Source organism: Elephantulus edwardii, unplaced genomic scaffold (assembly GCF_000299155.1).
Source record: "Elephantulus edwardii isolate Elephantulus edwardi_28Jun2011 unplaced genomic scaffold, EleEdw1.0 scaffold00324, whole genome shotgun sequence".
Taxonomy (NCBI): Eukaryota; Metazoa; Chordata; class Mammalia; order Macroscelidea; family Macroscelididae; genus Elephantulus; species Elephantulus edwardii.
Genome location: NW_006400074.1, coordinates 661687 through 687062, shown reverse-complemented (window position 1 = coordinate 687062; position 25376 = coordinate 661687). Strand labels below are relative to the sequence as shown.

Below are 25376 nucleotides of genomic sequence, written 5' to 3'. Positions count from 1 at the left end.
TTCATTCTTTTGGCCTTCCATGGGATGTTCATTGCTCTTCTCCAGCACCACAGCTCAAAGGCATCAATTCTTTTTCTGTCATCCTTATTCATTGTCTAGCTCTTAGATGCATAGCAAGTAATTGGAAAGACTATGGCCTGAATCAGACGCATCTTAGTCCTCAAACTGATATCACTACTCCACAGTAATTTGGAAAGGTCTCTAACTACAGATTTTCCCAGTGCAGTGCATCTCCTTATTTCCTGAATGCTAGTACCAAGGGTGTTAACTGTGGATCCAAGCAAGATGAAGCTATTGACAGTTTCAATCTCCTCTCCATCCATCATGATGCTGTCTATCAGTCCAGTGGTAAGAATCTTTCTTTTCCTGACATTGAGATGCAATCCATACCGAAGGCTGCATTTCTTGATCTTCTGCATCAAGTGCTTCAAGTCCTCACATTCAGCAAACAAGGTTGTATCATCTGCATAATGAGGGGTATTGATGAGTCTCCCTCCAATCCTGATGCCACATTCCTCTTCATAGAGTCCAGCTTCTCGAATAATTTGCTCAGCATACAGATTGAATAGGTATGGAGAGAAAATACAACCCTGACACACTCCCTTCTGAATTTTAAACCATGGAGTGTTCCCTTGCTCTGTTTGCACAGCAACCTCCTCTTTCAGGTACAGATTCCACATGATCACAATCAAGTGATCTGGGATTCACATTATTCTCGGTGTCAGGCACACTTGTTATGAGCCACACAGTCAAATGCTTTCTTTCCTGTGTAGTGTCCTCTTATTCTCTTTGGTCAACTGCGTTGTAGTCAGCTCTTCTGTTTCAACATGTCTCTCTCTCTCTTTTTTAGCTTCTCTACATTCTCCTAGCGAAGGTGTAAAAAAAAAAAAAAGCTTTTGCTTGGCATTAGTGAGGTGAAATGGATTGGTATTGACCATTTTAACTCAGTCATATAGTCTGCTTTAAGAATGATAAATTAGGCGAGCTCTGGTGGCCTAGTGGCAAGAAGCTGCAGTGCAATCCCACAGGTGTGCGGTTCAAATCCACCAGATGTTCTGCTGGAGAAGGAGGAACAATCTCCTCCTGTACCAGTCAAATCTGATTTGATGGTACTCACACACATAACTAATAAAAAAAAAAGAATGATAAATTAAAGTGTAATAGCATCACATTTATCATAAAAAATAACAGCAAGGTCTATCCTATTGTACAGTGGCATCAGTGATAGGATAATAAGTATATACCTACAAAGAAGATTAGTTAATATGATTATTATTTAAATATATGCACCAACCACTAAAGCAAAAGAGTAAGAAATTGAAAAATTTTTCCCCATCTTCTGCAGTATGATATTAGTAAAATATTCAGTCAAGAATATCAAGTATTCATTGATAAATACTGGTGATTGAGATGCAAAATTTGGAAAGAAAGGATTAGTAGTTGGAAAGTAAGGTCTTGATAATAGAAAGGATGCCGAGGATTCCCTGGTAGAATTTTGCAAGTTCAACAACTTATTCATTACAAATACACTTATTCCACAACATTAAAAGCAGCAATGCACAGGAATCTCATGGATGGGATACACAGGAATGAAATCCACTGCATCAGTGTAATGAGATGATGGAGAAGCTCAACATCATCAATCAGAACCAGGCCAAGGACCAGCTGTAGAACAGATATTCAATTGCTTATATACAAAATCTGCATGATTCTGAAGAAAATGAAAATCAGTCCATGAGAGTCAAAATATGACCTTGAGTATATCCTACATGAATGTAGCGGCCAATTCAAAACAGAGGACATATACAGAACACTAGTAACCGAAGACCAAGCCAAGTGGTTCAAATCTAATGCCTAAGGACTTTGTAAGCATCTTTTGTCTTTAAAGTTTCCTTCAAGATGTGTCTATGGAGGCAAATGAAGTGATATGTTTTTAGAGTTTCAATTGAAGCACTATTAATATTACTTTTACAAACTTATATATCATTCTGTCTTGTGTCTAAATTATTAACATGTCTGGCTCCCCAACTCATGGTCTGACTATTGATATCTATTTCTTAACTCACGACAACAAACAGCACAAAGTTCCCCAAATATGCTGTGTGTGATTTTACATTAATTTCTAGTTCTTTTACGTTTATAGATATCTTTTTTTGAAATATAAGAACTTTAAGGTTATGAACCCACCCATATAATTGATTCATATCACAGAACTGGTATTGATGTACTAGACCTTGGGAGAACTTTGTACTTATTTAGATAAAGTGCTTATTTAGATAAGGTGTTCATGTTGTGCTTCTTCCTTACAGGGCTTTCCCGGATGACCCACATATACAGTGGGACACACAACATGTGGCCAGCATCCTCCTCCAGCACATAGAAGCAAATGACATCAGCCTGGTAAAGGACTATCCTCCCTAAAGGAAAGCCTGGGCCTTGGAACAGTTGGTTTCTACAGCCTTTTTTTCCCTTGGTTGTCCTCCCACTTCTGTTCCCTTTAGGTATACTCCATAAAGAAACCAAACTTCCAGCACTCTTACCTCTACAGAGGAACAAACACATCTTTCAGATCTTTTTGAAACAGAGCAACTTGTTTATCAGTGGCCTGGTAGAAGCAGATGGTTTTTCTATGGGAGCTCTGGTGGCTTACTGGGTAGGGACCTGAACTGCCATCCCAAAGGTGTGCAGTTATGTTAATATTTAATTTGGATACATGATAGAATGAGATATAGCTTTGTAAAAATAATACTACTTCAATTGAAAATATAAAATTATATCACTTCATTTAACATCATGGAAACCTCTTGAAGGAACCTTTAAAGACAATTGATGCAAAATTACTTTTACAAAGCATTAGCATTAGCTTGGCTTGATCTTTGGTTAATTTAATGTATGATATCTGTACTTGAGTTGGTCTCTGGATTCTTGTGAGACATACTCAAAATTCAAACCAACAGCTGTTTTATGAGAGAAAGATGAGAATTTCCTTCCATGCCAGAACTGATCTTCAGGACAGCCTGGAATAAAGCAGTTAGCGATGTGAAGTGTGGTAGAGCACCCCCGTGTTCCCATAACTGTGACTTGCCCAGGACCAGTTCCCTAATACTCATTTTAACAACAACAACAACAAAATTGGTCCACACTGAAACCATTTCAGGAAGTAGCACATGATCAAGAACTAGTGGTAACCAGGGAAGAATTTCAAGCCACACTGAAGGCATTGGAAAGAAATGCCGCTCCAAGAATTCAAAGATGCCAGTTGGGATGTTTCAGTCCTTGTGTGTATTGTATTTGTTGTTGTGGAACAGAATGTGCATGGATGATTGATTATGAGTGGAGGGAATATGCTTTGTAAACTTTCCCTCAAACCATAATTTAAAAATAAATTAAAAATACAATTTTAAAAATACATAGAACTCTGCCAAGAACCACAAGAACCACTGCACAAAATCTACAAGTCTAGGCAGCTAGATACAATTCAGCTCACTCCTCATGCAATAGAAAGAGAAGAAAGCTGAGAAACATTGAGAATTTCAAAAGTAATGGAGTTGACTTTGTTGCTATACCCTGTCAGTCTGAACCGACCCATAGCTAATTCTCCAGCAGCTTTTCAGAGGCCATATAGTCACATGGGAGGAAGGGCCCATCTTTCTCTCATGGAACAGTTAATGGATTCAGACCACATGCCTGTGGGTTGGCAGTGCAGCTCTTTACCACTAGGCCACTAGAGCTTCCAGAATTGACTCTGTGTGACCCTAAATCACCTTGCCAGGGTACAGTACAATGAGTTTATTGATCTGTTGCCTTTCTTTGGAAGCAGGAGTGGCTTTCACTTCCTAAACAACATGCTTTCGGAAACTCTGTGAACATTCATAAATGTCAATAGTTGTAAAGGGGCTTCAGGCCTTTTGTTCATAGGGTCACTGTGATTCATGCTTGACTCAAAGGCAACAATAACATCAGCATGACCTTTCTGCCATAGGTTTATAATCTTAAAAAAAATGATTAAGCCGCAGTCTACCCTATGTTTGGTCTGTTTTACATACTGTATAAAGACAGGTCAACTTACTGTGCAAAAGAAGACATCTGAAACCACCCAGGAGAATGAGTGACTGTGGGGGTTAGTCAGTTTACAGTTCTGTTGGCAGGGTTATGCCTTGAAATTAATAAAGAGCTTGTGTATCTAAGCAGCCAACCTAACAGGAGAGAAAGGAGACCTCCTGAAAAAGTGCAAGGATTAAGAGCTGTAGCACTGAAGAATGCTCAAGACAGCATGAGACAGTGGCAGGACCTGTGGGGTTGTTAACAGCTGCAGCAGCAGGCAGCCCAAAGACAGAGAGCAGAAAACCTTCTGGCAAGAAGCTCGCAGCCAGAGATAGGTACTTCCAGGCTTTAGTGACAGAGCCAGAAGAGCTAGACCACCTATCCAAGTGAGATAGACACACAGGAGGGCCAGTGACTGAGCAGTGAGAGAGGGCCTGCCAGTGGTCACAACCTAAAAGAAGCTGAGGGCTATTGGAAGTTGTCTTGCCTGGCAAAGTTGGCCCTGATCCCTAGTTGTGGCCTGCTACTTCCCTAATAAAAATAAGTCTGGTTGGTAAGTTGACTGTGGCCATTACAATGGATTCATGGAACCAGATTAAGAAGTAATATGTGGGAGACAACCAGTGTCCGAAATGTTGAAAAAGTTTGAGTGGAGCAGACTAGTTTTCTTCTGATCCTGACTTAGACTAAGGAAATGTCTCATTTGCTTGGAGAAGCTGGCAAATTCCAGGATCATACGTGAGTCAGACCTTAAAAGAGAAACGTCTCCTGATTCATTTGTTATGTGCCATCAAATTGTAACTTATTCATGGTTGACCCTCCAGCAGGTTTTCAGAAGCTGTAAATGGCATGGGAGATAGCCCATCTTATTCCTGTGGAGCCACTGGTTGGCAGCTCAGCTTCTTACTACTTGGTCACAAAAGCTTCCTTGGAATGGAAGGCAGCTTTTTAGTTCCCGTCCAAAGCACAGGAGAAGACACAGACTTCAAATGGAGCAGAAAGCAACAGAATATTAATATTGCTAGATTTCCATATTCAGTCAATGTAGACTACTCCTCTAATGAAACTCCCTTTTCATTCATTAGCTGTTTATAGCAGATCTCGTTATGGAGGTGGCTCTATTATGTAAGGTCTCAGCAAGAAGGTTACTAGATTGTGTTTTTAAAACCACAATGTGAATGTTAAGAATGCTCATTGCTATTAGACTTTCATCCTTTCTAGTCCTTTTTGGTGAACAGAGCTAGGACCCTTGTTGTTTTGGTTTGGTTTTTGGTTGTTGTGTTTGTTTTTTTAATGGTTAACTGTTTTTATTTCATCTCATGTTGAAATTGATCTTCTGTAACATTTTATTGCTTTTATTAATAAGTTCAGTGTAGCCATCCTGGGCTTGCATACTTTTGGGGTCAACTATTGAAGTGTGATTCCCCAAGATTACAGCTTGTATAGATTGTACAGCTGGTGATAAGGCCTGGCTATCTGTTACTGTAAAGATTACCACAGAGAATCCTACAGAGCTGTTCTACTCTTTAACACATGAGGTCATGAGTTGGAATCAGCACAAGTATAAGAAAAAGTGGGAAATCTCAGCTAACTTTTGAGCAGAACATAGAAACTATTTGTTAATTAATCTTCACCTAGTCTGTAGTTTCACCTTGTCAGCTGTCAGGGACCTCTCCAGAATACTGAAAAGCAATGATGTCAGTCTAGAGACTAAGGTGTGCCTGATCCATGCCATGGTCTTCACAGTTACTTGCTATGCATCAGAACTGGACAATGATTAATGATGACAGAAGAAAATTGATGCCTTTGAGTCCAGTGCTGGAGAAGAGTTTTGAACATACCATAAACTGCCAAGAAAACAAATAGGTCTGTCTTGGAAAGGGTGAAACCAAGTTTCTCCTTGGAGGTTAGGTTTTTGAAGCTCCATCTCACATACTTTGGGCATGTAGCCAGGAGGGACCTGTCCTTGGAGAAGGACATCATGCTTGGAAAGGTGGAGGGACAGCGCAGGAGAGGAAGACCCCACGTGAGATGGATTGATACAGAAACTGGGGCAATGTGTGTAGTGGTGTCAGACTCAGTGAGATTGGCTCAGGACAGGACAGCCTTCAGAGCTGTTGTACATAGGGTTGCTATGAATTGTGGGCAACTCAATGACACATAACAGCAAAAACAGTCTCTACTTAGGAACTTATATTGCTTTTGTCATTTCTGTCTCTCATTTAGTAAAGAATGAGTAAGGAAATAGTCCTTTCTGCTTAACTGCTTGTGTTTTAGTTCTAAAGTCAGCACCATTCTCATTAATTAGGTCACCTCAGCTTCTGCGATTTAGGGCTAATAATGCCTGTGAGCAATAAATGGTAGCTCTGTACAAAGTGAAGTTAGCATATTTTACAGTTTAAAGCAGGAGCCCAGTGAGTCTCTTCTCCACCCATTGCCGCACTATTTCTGAGTCCTGTCCCTGCTGCCTAGTCACCTTCCTTCCTTGAGGACAGCTTACCTCTTTCTGTCACCCCTAACCAATTACTGTATTCCTTTTAAGAGTTTTGGTTTTTAAAATACTTTTCTTATTCAAGCTGTCATCTTATTTTATCATTATTATTCAAGCTATCTTTATTTTTTTAAAAAATCTATCTATATGCAGAAATTGTTAGTACTAAACTGTGATTATAGTTAATAAGTATATAGAGATAAGTTCATGAAAATGGAAATAGAGGAAACCTAAGAGTAAATATTTTTTCCATTATCTCAGCTGCAGAGACATGGGGATATTGTGTCTGAAAACTTTTACACCCTTGGTATGGCATCAGAAAGAGACCATATAAATCCAGCTTATCCACATGAACCAAGTTTAACTAGCAGTCATCCTTGAAAACTGTATGTGCTAATCATTAAGCAGGTTAGCCCCAAAGATAATTCTGTACCCCAGTTTCTATCATGACTGATTTCTGTTCTGCTCCACTTGGGAATAGTCCTTGTACCATCAGCCAGACCAATAAATGGCCAAGCCAAATCGCCAGTAAATAGTTCAGAAGGCTACTCAGAATCTGACCATGCTTTTTCCCTTCCTTCCAAAAAGAATGAAGGTGGTCAAGTCTGTGAGGTGGTCAGTAACATCTGAGAGACAGTCACTCCTTAGAATAGCCCACCAGCCACTGTCTTAAAGACTACAGCTCTAGTCTGCCACCAGAGGCTGCTGTGAGGCAAAAAAGCAGCATTTGGTCAAGGATAGATAAGGGCAGGAAAGGATAGGATAATAGAAGGAATAATAAAATAAGAATTATAAGAAGGATGTGAGAGAAAGTGTAATTACAATGTGGTTATTGTATTAAATGTTGTAACATATAATGTGTCTAAATGGTTGAATGAAAATCAGTCGGCCTTGTAACTTGTCACTCAAACATAATAATAAAGAAATTCAGAGCCTTCCCCCGCTTTAACAGCAGGTTTTGTTTGTCGGTCTGTTTGCTTGTTTCCAACAGCAGATCAAGCATTCAGACAGGCTTCAGTGAAACCCTCTGTTTCTCTACAGGTGGTGACCTTCGATGCCAAGGGAGTGAGTGGGCACATCAATCATGTTGCTCTTCATCTGGCTATGAGGTATGATTCTCCGGGCTAACGAGGTGGAAGTTTGTTCTCAGGATGTTATGTTTCCAGTACACCTTCCCACTCATACAAGCCGCATCAGATATATTATTGAATTATTAGAGCTCTGGTAATAGTACTGTGTTTTCTAGGAGAAAATTTATTTCATATGTTACTAGTAGGAATGTTTGTGCCCTAAGCAGCCAAATTTTTTTTTACTCAGTTGATGGTGCAAACGTGGTAACTGATTTTCTTTTCCTCTGAGAAGAATCATTAAGCAGGGTAGCCCCAAAGATAATCCCAGAACACTTGATCATGCTAATATGATACCTATACTTGGACCAGGAGGCAGTTGTCAGAACAGAACAAGGAAACACTGCACGGTTCAAAATTGGGAAGGGTGTACACCAGGGCTGTGTCCTATCTCCATACCTTTTCAACCTAAATGCAGAACAGATTATCCAGGAGGCTGGGCTTTATGAGGAGAAGTGTGGCATCAGGATTGGAGGAAGCTTAATCAATAATCTGCATTATGCAAATGACACAACCCTATTCACTGAAACTGAGGAGGACCTGAAGTGCTTGCTGCAGAAGGTCAAAGACTGTAGCCTTCAATATGGATTGAGGCTCAATATCAAGAAAACAAAAATTCTCACCTCTGGGCCAATTGGCAGCATCAGAATGGATGGTGAAGAGATTGAGATTGTTAACAGCTTTAGTTTGCTTGGCTCCACAGTCAACACTATTGGCACCAGCAGCCAGGAAATTAAAAGACACATTGTGATGGGAAAGTCTGCTGTTAGGGACCTCTCCAAAGTACTGAAGAGCAGTAGTGTCGCTCTGGAGACTAAAATGCGCCTGATATAGGCCATGGTCTTTGCAATCACTTGCTGTGTGTCAGAGAGCTGGACAATGAATGACTAATGAGGATAGAAGGAAAATTGATGCCTTTGAACTGTGGTGTTGGAGAATAGTATTGAATATACCATGGACTGCTAAAAAAATGGGAGGTAAGGATTCTGAAGCTTCATCTGACATACTTTGGACATGTTGCAAGGAGGGACCGGTCCTTGGAGAAAGACATCATGCTTGGGAGGGGGAAAGGACAGCACAGGAGAGGAAGCCCCTCTATGAGGTGGATTGATTCAATGACTTGGGGTAATCGGGGTGTTGAAGACAGTGAGCTTGGCACAGGATAGAGCAGGGTTTAGGGCTGTTGTACATAAAGTCACTGTGAGTCGCAGGTGACTCAATGGCACATAACAACAACTTTGTTTTGGACACAGAACATTTTCAGGCCAAATTTGCTACCCCTTGTAACACATATGCAAGACTTATAACGATAGGTGCAAGACTCTACAAGGAGCCCTTGTGGTGCAGTGGTTAAGCATTCAGCTAATAAACGAAAGTTTGGTGGTTCAAACCCACCCAGTGGCTCTGTAGGAGAAAGACCTAGCAAACAACTTCCATAAAGACGATGTTGTTGTTTTTGTTGTTGTTCAGTGCTATCAAATTAAGTATGACTCATAGCGAACCTGTGAACAACAGACTTGAATCCGTCCTGTCCAGGTGCCACCCTTACCATCTCTGGTACACTTGAGCCCACTATTCCAGTCATCATGTCAGTCCATCTCGATGGGGGTCTGCCTCTCTTTCGCTGACCCTCCACCCTTCCAAGCATATTAAGAAAATTCTTTGTGGTGATCTGCTCTGTCATGGATCCTGCGGTGGGTTGAGAATCTACTTGATGGCATCCTGTAACAACAAAGACTCTGCATCTCAATATTCTGCTTGGCTTCCTCTTCTGTTCTCTCCCCTTGTTCTTAGTTATTATACTCATTGTGTGTTTTGTGCACTGTCTCAAATCTTTGGAGAAAAAGGACACACATGCATAATAGGGAATCTCATTTACTCTTTGTAGTCACCCTGTTTCACAGATATTGGTTCCACTTTATTGAACCTCAAAGATGCTGAGTAATTTACTCAGGATCCTGTAAGTATATACCCGTGTTTCTCGTCCGCTGGTGAAGTTATCTTGGTCAGCACTGTGGTCAGTCTGCCCTAACTGCCAAGAAAGGAAGGTGGGGGAAAGAAAAAACCAAACAAAAAAACACCTGTGTGAAAGACCTTTTTTTTTTTTTTTAAACTTTCTGTAGAGGCCCAAGGGAGTTCTGGTCGTGTGATCTGTAGGAAGTTGCACTGCTAACCCAAAGGCAGCGGTTCAAATCCACTGTGATTCTGTAGGAGAAAGGTAGGCAAGCTCCTCCTATGTAAGTTACAGCTTCCAGATCGCAATGGAGAGTCAGTGATAACGTCAGTTCTGACTTAGCAATGAGTGAGATATAACCCAAAGAAGACCTGGTGGCAGAGGATTTTTTTATTGCACTGCTAACTGAAAGGTCAGCAGTTTGAACTTGCCAGCCACTGGGGGATAAAGAGGCAAACTCCTTCCGTAAAGGTTGGAAATCCAATGGAAGGTTGCCAAGAATCCAGGTTGGCTTGGTGGCAGCAGATGTAGGTGCACCTGCCTAACATTTTTACATTGGTTTTTTTTTATTAAATTTTATTAGTTTTAATGAACATTTACAGAGATTTTGGGTTTTCATTCATTCATTGTTGCGCTGTTTTCTCTACCCTCCCCCCCAGTTCATTCTTCTTTTTTTTCCTCCCTTGAATGTCTGTTTTAATTGTCCAATTGCCACAGTGCTTGTCAAAGCCAGTTCTGATTAATCTCTTTTGTCAGTGTGTCCTTTGCCATTCCCTATCACTCCTCCCTGAGAGAGGCTTCACCCTGATTCATAAGGAAAAGGGATGGCGTATTCTCTTAGCTACTTCCTGCTGAAAAGGGAGGCTGTAGGTTTCAGGGTGAAGATCTTCTCTCACTACTCTAAAGGGCCCCTTTGGCAGTAGGAAACACACAGACTATTACGGAGATTGATTTTGGAATTTAGATGCATTGTTATCAATTGTGCTTAGCCGTACATGTTCATATCCTTGAAGATGTATCATGGTAGTGTTGCTGCCTAGAAGACACAAATTTAACTAACAAGTTAAAAGTACATGAGTCAAAAATTAAAAAGCAATAATATTCCGAGTAAAGGTTCTAATAGTGGCACAAATCAAGTTACAGAGGGAAGGTGGTTCTTACAATAAAAGGCCTATTGACTAGCACTTTGTCTATTATAGACAGTGAAGCGTGTGAAGTTGGGCCTCATCTGGAATGAAGGGAGACAATAATGCCTTCTAATGACTTCCTGGCTTAACCAGAGAGCCACATCTTAGAGATGTGTGACAAGAGATTAGAGATGGTAAGTCCCTTCAGATTCAGGGAAGTCACATTTCCCAGTTGTATTACATAATTTTTTATAAAACCATGATATAGTCCAAGAACAGTCTTCCAATGATGCAGTGATGTCTTGGGCTGCCAAGCTGACATGGACAGAGACCTTATGGAGAATTCGAACAGTGAGTCAGCTTCATACCAACTGTGCACACTGATCCTGTCATTTTCATGCATTATTCACACTACACAAGAAAAGAAAAATCCAGTAGAGTAGTAGTGTACAGAGAAACCAAGAGTTCTCAGCAGGTGGGACTGCAGAGTAACAGTCTTTTTTTTGTTGAGTCTGATCATGAATCCAATCACCACTGAAGAACCCTAACTTCATTCCAGACAGAGGACTCAAATGGACAACGTCAGGCAGACAAAATTGCCTGGGACCATTTTTCTTAGAAGAAACTAGAGTTCCAAAGGTTCTTAATATTTTCAGATCTTCTGCATAAACTAAGTCATGTCACTGCTTCAGATAAAACAATTTCTTTCTGTGCCTAGAATCTATTTAGCTTATTTATACATCCTACTTTGGAAATGGCCTTACAACCCTTCTCTCTCTTCCATACCTACAAACCTTGAGGAGTTCGTAGTTGTCAGTTCCCCTAGGAGCATCTCTGTCTCTCTCTGTCTGTCTGTCTGTCTGTCTGTCTCTCTCTCTCTCTCTCTCTCTAGGTCTTTCTATGCTAGCATGGCATATAAACTAAAAACAAAACAAAGAAATGGAAAAATAACTCACTGCCATTAAGTCAGACTGACTCATAGCTAACTTCCATTGAGTTGCCAAGATCATCGTTAGTAGGTGCTATCTCATAACTCTTAATGACCCTATGAACTACAGATCTGAACTCTGTCCTATTCTGTGCCATCTTCATCATCTCCTGGCACATTTGAGCTCTTTGCTTCAGTCACTGTCCTTCCTCTTTCCCCAAACCTCTCATGTCACTCTGTGTCTCCTGACCTGCCTCATACTGAAGGCCCTTTCTGTGCTTGTGTTCTCAGAGCTCTTTCCATAACCCTTGGACTTTTTCATATAAGTTTTAAGTTGTATTTATCCAGTGCCCTTTCTATTTTATTTAGATCCTGCATTTCCAGTGCTTTGCACAGACTGAATAAGTATGGAGAAAGAATACACCCTAGATGCACACTTTTCCTGATTTTAAACCATGCCGTGTTCCTTTGCTCCATCCACACAGCTGCTTCTTGGTTTAGGTATGGGTTTCACATAAGCATAATTAAGTGTTCTGCGATTCCCATTCTTCTCAACTTTAGCCATAGTTTGTTATGATCCATACACTCAAATGCCTTTACATAGTCAATAAAACACAAATGGACATTCTTCTGGTATTTTCTGCTTTCAGCCAAGATCCATCTGACTTTAGCAGTGCCATCGAGTTGACTATGATTCGTAGAGACCCTGTGAACAACCAGTCTGAAACTTGCCCTACCCAGTACCATCCTCACAATCTCTGTCGAGCTCAAGCCCATTGTGGTAGTCACTGTGTTAATACATTGAGTTGAGGGTCTTGCTCTCTTTCACTGATCTTTCAGAGCATGTCTCTTTGCATGGACTGGTTTCTCCTGAAATATATCAAAAGTAAGTGAGATAAAATTTCACCATCCTCCTCTAAGGAGCACTCTGCTTGCCCTTGCTTTGAGATAGATATTTGGGGGTTTTTTGTTGGGCTGTCCTTGGAATATTCAATACTCTTTGCCAGCAACACAAGTCAGAGACATCGATTCCTCTTTTCCGTGGCATTGCTGGGGCAATCAGCTAGCTGCTTTTCCATGAAGCTGAGCATTACCTTCCCAGCCACTGGCTGCCAGAAACTTACTTAAGTGGACAGTGAATTGAAATGCCCTACATTTTATGAGAAGTGACTAACCACTAAAGGTGCTGCTGACTCCCTGGGTGATGAGTGGAAAGAATACATTCTTCCACAATCAGGGGTAAAAACAACAAACAAGATTTTCCCAGGAAACAGGCCAATGTTGCTTTGAGTACAGGGCACTCCTGTACAGACCAAGGAGAACTGGAGAAGGGAATCACAAATCTGCTCAACATTGCACAGTTGATGTCAGTCTGGGTATTCTCAACTTGGTTATTATAAAGAAAGGGGAGGATATTTCAGGACTGACTGCTCCCTCATTACCTGGGACCCAAAAGAGCTTTCAGAACTCTCAAATTTTCCAGTCTCTCCAAATAAGATGATGGTCCCCAGCATGTTGTGAGAAAGCCCCTGAACAAAGAAGGCAAGAAACTCAGGACCAAAGGACCCAGAGGCAGCATCTTGTTATTCCATTGGTCTTGCAACACAGCACCAGCTTGTTGCTCTGAAGAAACAGCACACTAAGAAAAATAAGTGGGTGACAGCAGAACACACTAAGCTATTGGCCAAGAGAATGAAGGAGGCCAAAGAAAAATGCCAGGAAAAGATTGCCAAAAGACAAAGGCTGTCCTTGCAGAATACTTACACTTCAAAATACGAGTCCAGGCAAGAATAAAATTTTCTAAGAGTGACAGATAATAAAAGATCATATCTTTAAAAGAAAAAAACCCAGCTAAACAAATCAAAAGCATCTTCAGTCTTATTTATTCGTTTTGCAACTTTTAAATGCATAGGAAGCAGTTGAATGTTCATGTCTGTGATCAGGCACACCATAGTCTTTAGACTTACATTGTTGCTCTTTAGAACTGCAGAAAGGTCCTTGACAGCATATTTGACAATGCCGTATGCCGTTTGCTTTCTTGACTACTACTGCTCTAGGTTTTAATTGTTGATCCAAGTAAAATGAAATTATGGACAACTTCAATTTCTTTCTCCATCTATGATGATTTTTCTTGTTGGTCTGGTGATCGTGATTTTTGTTTTCTTGGTGTTGAGATGTAGCCCTCATTAAAGGCTGTATGCTCAAAGACAAAGTTAGACTAAAAATCGTATGATGAAAAAATATATCAAGCAAACAGCAATCAAAAAAAGCAGGATTAACAATATTAATTTCTGATAAAATTAGTATCAAAGACTGCTGAATTCTACCAAATTCTTTGTTTATGCTTCTAGTAAGTCATAATTTATTAAATATCTTGATAACATGTGCGAAATAGAGTAGAAGCGATTTTGTCCTTCAGAGTTCCCCCCGCCCCAGGAAAATATACTTTATTCACAGGGTAAATGGAAGTAGTTGTCATGTACCATCAAGTTGGAACCAACTCATAGCTGATCCTCCAGGAGGTTGTTTTTTTCAAAGTATGTGACCCTGTGATTATGCACCCCCCTCCTCCCCCTTGTGCTTTCACCTCCACTCCCACCTTGGATGCTCATTCACACTCCACTAATCATCTGTTTCTACAACAGTGGTCTTGCACAGTATTTGTGCTTATGCCACTGAGTTAGTTCACTTAACATAATGCCAGTCCCTCCCAAGTTAGATAGTGATTTACAAAATCATTGCTCCTGCATGCTACATAGTATTCCATCATGTGAATGTACCATAATTACTCAATCCATTTGATTGTGGTTGGACATTTGGGCTGTTTCCATGTTCTTAAAATTGGGAATACCACTGCTGTGAACATTGGTGTACAAATCTCTATTTGTGCTTCAGTTCTCTTTTTCTTGGGGTATATTCCAAGTAGTGGAATAGCTGGGTCATGTTTACCAAACATTTTGAGATGAGCTAACAGCAGTTCTGTTCAAACTATTCAGAATATAGAAAAATATGTTATACTTTCACACTCATATGATGAAGCAAGTACAGCTCTAAAATCAAAGCCAGGCAAAGATACCACTAAGAAAAGGAAATTATAGGCCAATATCTCTCATGAACATATATACAAGAATTATCAATAAAATCCCTAGCCAGTCAAATCCAACATTACATAAAAGTCATTCATCAGAATCAATTGGGATTTCTACCAGATATGCAGCCCTAGTTCAAGGTTCAAAAAACAATCTGTGTAACCCAATTCATCAGTAAAACAAAGGAAAAAAACTAAATTATTATCTCTATTGATACATAAAAGGCATGTGACAAAATTCCATACCCTTTTTCCAGATAAAACCAAAATAGAATTAAACCTAAAATAGAAATAAAAGGGCACTTGTTCAACATAACTGAAAGAATACAGAAACCAACAGCCAACATTCCTGTCAATGGAAAGAGATTGAAAGCCTTTCCCTTATGAACAGGAACCAGGCAAAGATGCTTTTTTTCACTATTCCTATTCAGTATTGTTTTGGAAGTCCTAGTCAGAGCAATAAGGGAAGAAGAGGAAATAAAAGGCATAAAATTGTCAAAAAGAATTAAAATTATATTTGCAGATCATATGATCCAATATGTTATTGTTTTTGTTGTTGTGTGCCATCAAGTCAAGTTTAAGTCATAGTGGTTCTATCAACAACAGATGTGACCCTTGCCCTGAAGGGTGGAGGGATAGCGTAGGAGAGGAAGACCCCGAATGAGATGGATTGATACAGTAACTGGGACAGTGGAGATAGGTGTGTCAGAGTCTGTGAGACTGACTCTGGACAGGGCAGATTTCAGAGCTTTTGTACATAGGGTCACTATGAGTCACAGACAAGTTGACAACATAAAACAACAACATGCCCAAAGTATGTGAGACAAAGAAGCACTTTTCTCCAAAGTATGTCTGTTAATGAAATACTCCCTAATATGGAGGAAATTAGAACAAATTATGTAGAGTGGCATTAAGGCATAAATGGACAATTACAGTGTAGGAGCACTAATGAAAAAACTAAGAAGTGGTTTATACACAGGAAGACCAAATCTTAGAGGGTTAACTGAGATAACTTAGGGGAAGGGGCAAAAAACAAATGAAAACTAGTGAACAGATAAGATGAATGAAGGGAAAGATATAGCAAGAATGTGATGAGACATTGTAATTAGTTGCATTAATCAATTTGAATTAATGTCTTAAAACTAAATGTATATGAATGAGTAAAAACCAGTATGATTGGTAACTTCCAAATTGAAAAAATAATAATAAAGAAGTAGTGATTTTTGTAAAAGAAACCACCTGCAAACCTCTGGGGAGGAGCCCGGTGCTCTGAAGGTTCCTCCTTTTTACTACAAAGGAATAAAATTTAACTTGATTCACTCTTCTCAGTCACTTGCTGTGCATCAGAGAGCTGGACAGGGATAAGGATGACAGAAAAGTTGATGCGTTTGAGTTGTGGTGGTGGTGAAAAATACTGAATGTCGTATGGACGGCCAAAATAACAAGCAGATAGATCTTGGGAAAACTGCAGCCTTGGAGACAAAGATAGCAAAATTTTTTCATTCATGCTTAGGACATGTAGCTAGGCAAAGCCATTCCTTAGAAAGGGACAACATGCTTGGAAAGACGGAGGGTCGGTGAAGGAGAGAAAGACACCCCCTCCCCCATAAGATGGATCGACATGGTACCTTCAGCAGTACACTCAAGTGTGTCAGAGATGATGAAGATGGCACAAGATAGGTTCATGTCAGCTGCTCATAGATTCTCAATTTGATGGCCCCTAACAGCAACATTACTCACTCTCAGTGGTAAGGAGTTGGCACTGTCAACTCAATAGCACACAGTTTGAATGCACCAGCTACTCCATAGGAAAAAGATGGGCAGTTTCCTCCCATGTGATTTACAGCCTTTGAAAACCTGCAAGAGAGTCGATTCTGACTCAGTGGTACACAACAACAATGGAGGAAGACTCATTCATTTCACAAGTATCTATTGAGCAGTTATTTAGTTGAATAATTGTACAGCAGCCTTTCTGGACTGAATTGGTTCTGACTCACTGGCATATAACCACACAAAAGGATTACTTACTCACCCTTGTTCTTTCCCTCCTCCAGGACCCTGCACTCAGAAGGGAGGTTACCCAAAGGTAAGGCTTGTCCCTTGTATACAATGTTGGTAATTACTGTCTCTCTAAGAAACTTACACAGTGACATTTACAAACACACTTAGCTCTGCCCCAGGCCATCTGAGGGGAGGATGAGGATCGCTCCCTCCAGAGAAAACCCAGGCCAGAGAGGCTAAAGGATTTTTCCCAGCCTGTTTGTTCTTTAGGGGCAGAGTTGGAGCCAGGTGTCTGGCCTGGTGATACAAAAGTTTCTATTTCCTTTCCCTTTCCCTTAACCTTCAAGTAGTCTCATCTCTACCTCTAGCAGTGAAACTTCTCATGTTAGGAGAACTAGGGATTGAAAGGTAGCAGGCCACATCTTCTATAGTCCTTTCAGCCTTACATCCTCTAGAATGATAGGCAGGAGAGCAGTTTTTGCTCCAAGGAATCATCTAGCAACTACCTCTGAAGCTGCTTCCCTGAGCCACAAGGTCAGAGCAGACTGAAGGGAAATCATGTCTGGAAGAACCAAGACTCTTCTCTTCCCCCCACCAGGGTGCTCTGTGCTCATGCTGGAGACTGTGAATGTGGTGCGCAAGTACATCTCTCTTCTAGATCTGCCCCTTTCTCAGCTTCAGACCCAGAATGTCCTCTTTGTGCTTTCTGGAAAAGAGGTAACACAAGCCAAGGTAAGTATTGTGAATTCTTGCACACCCTAACTTCAGGTTTGTGCACCAGATTCCCTATCATCTCAAATCTACTTCCACAGAGGTCCACATGAGGAGCTTCCACAGTGATGCAACACCTGTCCCTGAGTTTCAGATCTCTGCCAGCTTAGTCTTGGAAGTGATACATTTTAAATAACGTTTACCTTTTATTTTCCTAGTTATAAAAACAATACATCCAACATAACAACCATTGCAAAAATGGTGAATGATCAGGCACTCTTGTCATTCCATTGTACACAAGTTCACTGACTCAATAGCATCTTACAACAATGCTGGGACATACATAACTTTGCAATGACAGATACAATAATGGAAAAAAAATACATAGTTATGTGTCAGGGGATGTGTGTGCACGCATGTGCACGCTTATATGCCTGTATATTTGTGTAAATGTACATGGTTTAAAATCAGGAAATGTATGTAAGAGGATTGTATCTGTTCTCCATACCTATTCAATCTGTATGCAGAGCAAATCATTCGAGAAGCTAGACTATATGAAGAAAAATGTGTCATCAAGATTGGAGCAAACCATTCTAGAAGCTGTGCTGTATGAAGAATGTAGCATCAGGATTGGAGGAAGATTTATCAGCAACCTGCTTTGTGGAGATGACACAACCTTGCTTGCTGATAGTGAAGAAAACTTGAAACACTTGCTGAAGAAGATCAGATAGTGTTGTTTGTTGTTATTTGCCATTGAGTCAAACACAACTCAGCGACCCTATGAACAAAAGACTTGAAGCCTTTCTATAACTATCCTCATTTCTCAAAGTTCATAGTTTCCAGAAGCATGTTATTTAAGAAGTGTATGCCACTCCTACTTCCAAACCTGTATTAAACTGGGAATTCCACCAAACCGCTCTCCACCATAGGTAACCGTTATGGCATTTGACACTCCAGTGGCACAAGATTCAGCATCACAGCAACCCCAGGTTACATCAGTACAGCAAATTGACAGAAGAATGCTGTACCACTTAGAAGAATGTTCATCCAAAATATGGTAACAACAGACTTCTAAATACAAAGGTCCTCCATGAGGTCTTGTTGACTCTGAACAAGAGGCTTAAGTAAAAAAATAAAATAAAATAATGCAATATGTTGTTTTTGTTATGTGTTGTTGAGTCACCTGTGACCCATAGTAACCCTATGTACAGCAGCTCTGAACCCTTCCCTTTCCAGAGCCAGTCTCTCTAATTTCAACACACCAACCCCCATTGCCTCTGTTACTTTATCAATCCATCTCACCCAGGGTTGTTGTCTTCTGCACTGTCCCTCCACCCTTCCAAGCATGATGTCTTTCTCCAAGGATCAGTCTCTCCTGGCCACGTGCCCAAAGTGTGTGAGATGGAGCTTCAAAATCCTAGCCTCCAAGAAGAGACTTTATTTCATCCTCTCCAGGAAAGACCTGTTTGCTTTCTTGGCAGTCCATGGTATATTCAAGACTCTTCTCCAGCCTTCAGACACTACAGCCTTCAAAATTGATTATATCTCAGCATCAAGAAAAGAAAAAAATCCTCACTACTGAGGCAACATCATGATAATTGGAGAAAAGACTAAAGTTGTCAACGATTTACTTTTACTTGAATGAACATTCAATATCCGTGGTCTTAGCAGTCAAGAAATCAAAGCACACATTGCATTGGGAAAATCTGCTGCCAGGGATTTCTCCAAAGTGCTGAAGAACAACAGTGCCAGTTTGGACTTTGGTACACCTGATCCAAGCCATGGTCTTTCAGTTACTTCCTATGCATCTGAAGATTGGACAGTAAACAGAGGACAGAAGAAGAATCAGTGTTTTTTAATTTTGTTGCTGGAGAAGAGTACGGGATATCCTGTTGGCTGCCTCATGAACAAACAATTATGTCTTTGAGGAAGTGCAACTAGGGTGCTCATTAAAGGCAAGGATGGTGAAACCCTGTCTCATGTACTTTGGGCATGTAGTCTAGAGGGGCCAGTCCTTGCAAAAAGGCTTGATACTGGGAAAGGTGGAAAGCCAGAGAAAGAGAGGAAGACCTCTCACAAGATGATTTGACACAGTGACTATAATAGCAGTCTCAAGCATATCAGAGATTGTTAGGATTGTGCAGGATAGGGCAAGGTTCAGATCTATTGTTCATAGGGTTGCTGTAAGTCATAATAGACTCTGTGGCACCTAACAACAACAAAGATGGAAAGCAGAGACTCAGAGAAGTTCTTCTACCAGACTATCTTTCTGCATGAACCATGCTCTCATCGACTTTGAGACCAGAGAAAATGGTACCCAGCTATCATTAATGTTCATTCTGATCAGGGCCACAATAAATGGATACTGATAGGAAGACAGAAAAATGCAGAACAGAACTAAAATTCTCTAATAGATCCAGAATTAATGGACTGGTTGCAACTAGAAGATTCCCAAGACTATGCCTGAGATTGTCCATAACCTTGAACCAAAACTACTCTTTGAGGTCACCTCAAGAAATAATATTACCACCAGACAACTATGAGATATCCCCTCTCCCCAGCAACAATATCAGAGTTCAACAGGGCAACAAACAACAAATGGTGGCAAGGTTGTGAAGAAACTGGAACCCTTACTCACTGCTGGTGGGAATGTAAAATTGTACAACCACTATGGAATGTGGTCTGGCACTTAATAAAAAACTGGAAATAAAAATACCATTTAGACCCAGCAATTCAGCTACTGGGAATGTACTCTAAAGAAACCAGAGCCACAATTCAAACAGTTGTATGCACACCCATGTTAATTGCTACATTATTCATAAAGGCAGAGAGATGGAAGCAACCTGAGTGCCCATCAATAAACAGAAAAACTATGGTACTTCCACACAGTGGAATATAACAACACAACCTTGAAAAACAACAAAATAGTAAAACATTACACAACATGGAGAAGCCTTGAGGACATTATGCTGAGTGAAATATCTCAGTCACAGAAAGACAAATACGGCATAACATCACAGTTACAAAATAGAACAGATGTGGGAGAGTTGAGTAGGTAGTAGTGAAAGTGGCTAGATAATGAAAACTGCATTAGAATTGATGAGAGGAAGAACTAAAGGAATATATTGTTATGCATTATAGGTATAAGAACAGTCTGGAACAAGAGGTACATTGTGAGGTGGGCTGGGGGAGGGGGAGAGAAAGGGAGGAGAAAAAGTGGGGGGAAAGGAAAAATAATATTATCAGTTATTATGACATACTTTAAAACAATAATCTATATGAGACCAAATGTGATCTTGAATCTATCCCACCTGAATTGAAACATCATCTTAAGAATAGGCTTGTAGCATTGAACATCAATAATCAAAGACCAGATGAGTTATGGGATTACATCAAGGATATCATCCATGAAGATATCAGGTCACTACAAAGACAGAGGAGAAAGAAAAACCAAAATGATGGATATCAGAAGAGACTCTGAAAATTTCATTAGAGTGTCAAGAAGCAAAACCAAAAAAAAAGGGAAGAGATGCTTAAAAAGAGTTGAATAGATGTTTTCAAAGGGCAGTCTGAGAAGACAAAGCAAAGTATGATATAACAGTGTGTAGAGAGCTGGAATTAGAGCATAAAAAGCAAAGAACTCACTCAGCATTTCTCAACCTGGAAGAACTTAAAAACACATTTGACTCTCGAGTTGGAAAACTGAAAGATGCTGCAGACAAAATTTTGAATGACTCAGTAAGCATTAAAAGAAGATGGAGAAAATACACAGAATTACTGTACCAGAAAGAGTTTACACTGAAATATTTCAGAAAATACCATACAATCAGGAGTCAGTGGTAAATCTCAGGGTCACACAATTTGGTAGATGGAGAGAGGGGGTAAAGGAAATGGGAAAGATTCAGTGGGAACATGAAAAGACGATGTAATGGTGTGCATAGTCCAATGGTGAACAATTTTATAAAACAATATATGAGAATGATTGTGTAAAAGGTAATGTCAGTGAAGGAATATGTTAAACACAGAGAAATACTATGTACATGAATGGAACACAAAGTATATGAATAATTATAAGCATACCAATAATACAGAGGTGGGAATGAAAAAAAGAGTAAGTGGTAATAAAGGAACACATTCAAGCTGCGCTGAAGGCATTGGTAAAAAAATAAGGCCTCAGGAATCAATGGAATACCAGTTTATTTGTTTCAACTAACAAATGCAGCTTTGTATGTGTTCTCCATCTATGCCAGGACATTTGGAGGACAGTTGCTTGGCCAGCTAACTGACTGGAAGAGATTCCAAAAATGAGCCAACAAAAAATGTGGAAATTATCAAACAGTATCATTACTATCACGTGCAAGGAAAATATTGCTGAAGATCATCCAAAAACAGCTAGCATAATATTTAGATTAATTGCTATAGCCACATAGAATTCACAGACAATACTTGCAATTATGGAATTATTTGGAAAAGAACAGTTTACAATTCAGTCTCAGGAAAATTCAGGATACAATTCTTGGATCAGCACAGCCTCTTCTTAGCAGTGCCCTCACGCAGGCCTCTCAGGCCCTAAGCCTCAATACCTTGACCTCTGCCCTGGTCACACAAGTGTTCCAAAGCTTTTTTTATTTTTAGTTTACTTTCATTCACTCATGTATACAGATTTTCCTTCTTCCCTTTCCCTTCATTTCCTCATACATATCCTGTATCAACTTGTTAGTTGTGTTGCTCATAATGTCTTTACAGAATTACCTTCCCTCCACCTATTCCAATGCCATGTTCTTTATCTATCTCTTCTCCTCCTGTTCTCTCTGCATACCCCTGCCCCCATTTTTCCCATATTCTTACTCCTATAACATTGGTCTTCTAGCACACTTGGCCCATTGTGAATGTTAATTCACTTAGTATAATGTTCTCTAAACTCATTCATGTTGTATAGTTTTTCTCAAGGTTTTTAACTCTTGTTTTAAGTGTCCCTAAAGCATAGCACTTTGCCAGTCAGCTTTACCGAAAAGTTCTATTTTATGGATAGCAAACCTAGCTACTTGTCAGGTACTTGAAGGCACCTCTTCACTAGCCAGTCTCCTACCTAAAGACACTAGTTTTTTCACTGTGTGAGCTAGGAACCCGTAGTTCAGTCTTGAGCTGGCCTCTCGATTCCTTTGGCTCTTGGCCATGACTTCTCTGTTGCTTACCATCACTTGCCATAAGTAGCCATCTCTTTGGTATTGCAGCGCTGTCCCTGTGTCAAGGAGTTTCAGTATGGGAATCTCAACTCCAAGGGGCACACTTAACTTCTGGCCCTTCTTTTCTGAAAGTCACCTCTTTCTTCCTCTGTTGCTGTTAATTGCTGTCGAGTTGACTGTGACTTACAGTGGCCCTCTGTACAATCCTCACCACCTCCAGTATGCTCAAGCCCACTGTTGCACACATTGTGTCAGTTCATTTGTTGAGGGTTGTCTTCTTCTCTGATCCTCACTCAGCCTTTCCAAACATGATGTCCTTTTAGAAGTACTGGCCCTTCTTGAAAGCGTGCCTAAAATATGTCAGTCTCATCATCCTTGCCTATAAAGAGCGCTTTAACAGCACTTCTTCTGATACAGATTTTCTTATTCTGTTGCAGTTGATGATGACATGATAATGCACTGTTTTAGCCATTTTTTATAATCTTCAGCAATATTTTACTTACATGTGGTATTATGAGAGTAAGTTCTACATTCTGATCACCTTTTTGTGTGATGGAAGCAAATAGATTTCATATAGTCAGCTGGGCAGGTAACTGACTTCCAAATTTCTTTGCATAGATAAGTGAGCATGTCCAGGGCTGCATCTATTTGCTGAAATACCTAAAATGATATTCTATCAGTTCCTGGGATCTTTTTTTTGGTCAATGCCTTCAGTGAAGCTCGGACTAATTTAAGTACCATTGGCTCTTGATCCTGTGCTACTTCCTGAAATGGTTCAGTGTCAGCCAGTTCTCTAATCTAGTGACTGTATTTCTTCCATCTTTTTTCCATGCTTCTTGAATCATTCAGTGTTTTGCCCATAGAACCCTTTGTTATTACAACTTGAGGCTTGAATTTGTTGTTCAATTCTTTCAGCATGTTCTTCTCTTTTGGTTTTTAACTCTAGCTCTTTGTACATTTCATTATAGTACTTTGCTTTGTCCTCTGGAACTGCCTTTTGAAAACTTCTGTTCATCTTTTCATTTTTTCCCTTTGTTTTGGCTTCTCTTAAGTTGAAGAACAAGTTTCAGAGTCTTGTCTTTTATCCACTTTGATCGTTTATTTACTTCCTTCATGATGTCATCCTTTATGTCATCCCATAATTCATCTGATCTGGTTTTTGGTCTTTGTTATAGTTAGGTGCTTCTGAATAAACTAAAACTCATAGCTACTTCATGAACAACATTGAACTTCATGACCAAAACCTTGCCCTGTCCTGTGTTACTGTCACAATTGTGTCCATGCTCAAACCCTTTATTGCAGTCACTGTTTCATTACATCTCATTGAGAGTCTGTTGCATTTTCAATAATAACAGATTGAATGTTGCTTAGCCTATAAATTCCAACACCTTTTCCCAATGTTTATTTTTTTAAAATTGTATTATATACTAAATTACAAAATTTGAATACATTGTTTTTCATACCAGATCTTTCCCATTTCCCTCACCCAACCCCCACCCATCAAATTGCATGACCCTGTGATTAATCACCCCACTCTTAACCCATCCTCACCCCTCTGCTTCCACCATCCCCCACGTGAATCATCATACATGTTCTACAATAATGATCTTATATAATATTTGTTCTTATGAGACTGACTTAGTTCACTAAGCATAATGCTCTCCAATCCCTCCCAAGTTAGGTAGTAATTTACAAAATCATTGCTACTACGTGCTGCATAGCATTCCATGGTATGAAGCTTGGTTGTTATTACAGGTGTGTTGGTATCACTGATGCCATGTAAGGTTTAACCTTGATTATTGAATTCTTTACATAAAAGTTTACAATGATAGTAGCCTAGAGAAGTTTTTTTATAATAATTAGGAGGGGAAGGGCCTGTTATATATAGTTAAATCAGTGAATATAATGTTTTCTGTTTTGCCCAATCAATCCATCCTTCAGTATTGCAATTCAAGGCTTGAATTTGTTCTTCAGTCCTTACAGCTTGAGAAGTGCCAAGCTGTATTCCACCTAAATGAGACTGAACTATATGCTACAGTTTGAATAATGGTCAGAATACTTCATGATTTCCCTTAAAATATCCCTGCTCTTATAATATGGGAGGTGGTAGAGGAATGTGAGTATGAATGGAGACTCTCAAGTCAATCAGATGACTCTGGATTCAGATCCTAGGGAGTAAGGAGTTAAGATGAAGCCAAAACTAAAAGTAATAGAATCAGCTTCACCACAAATGTTACCTCACTGATTTTCTTTGATTCTTCTAGAGAGCCATGGCCTGCCACCAGAGCCAGCTCCTCTGGTTCCGACACCTCTACATTTTCTTCTCCCGGTACATGAGGATCAACTCACTCCACTTTCTATAAAGTCTGGAAGAATTTTGCAGTCCAAGGAAGAAAGTGAAGAAAGACTGGGTTTACTGGAGACATGACTTTGTCTCCCTCCACAAGCCTGCCGTGTACAGTCCCTCATAAGAGGGAAGCATGCAGGGCAAATGAACTGTCCAAACATGACACTCACAGGCTCAGTCTTAGCTGCTCTGATAACATGTCCAGCTCTTGTGAAAAATAAATTGCTAACAACACAGTGCATGCCAGACACCTAGCATAGAGCTTGGCACACTGTCTGCACTCAGCAGCAGCTGTTGCTATAAAGAGGTGTAAATGTGTTCTGAAAACACAGATGGGAGAAGCAGTGTTTAATACTGTTTATAAAGACTGAA

The 25376-nt window shown here is 40.0% G+C and overlaps 1 protein-coding gene across 1 annotated transcript in view; it reads left to right on the top strand.

The window, feature by feature from the left end:
• Window positions 1–25020, top strand: part of PIGL (phosphatidylinositol glycan anchor biosynthesis, class L) — a 127554-nt gene extending 102534 nt beyond the window's left edge. The window contains exons 3-7 of the mRNA XM_006901399.1: window positions 2310–2400; window positions 7577–7644; window positions 16814–16845; window positions 17359–17492; window positions 24922–25020. Of these exons, the coding sequence (XP_006901461.1) occupies window positions 2310–2400; window positions 7577–7644; window positions 16814–16845; window positions 17359–17492; window positions 24922–25020 (424 nt within the window). The remainder of the gene's footprint in view (window positions 1–2309; window positions 2401–7576; window positions 7645–16813; window positions 16846–17358; window positions 17493–24921) is intronic.
• Window positions 25021–25376: the final 356 nt, after the last annotated feature.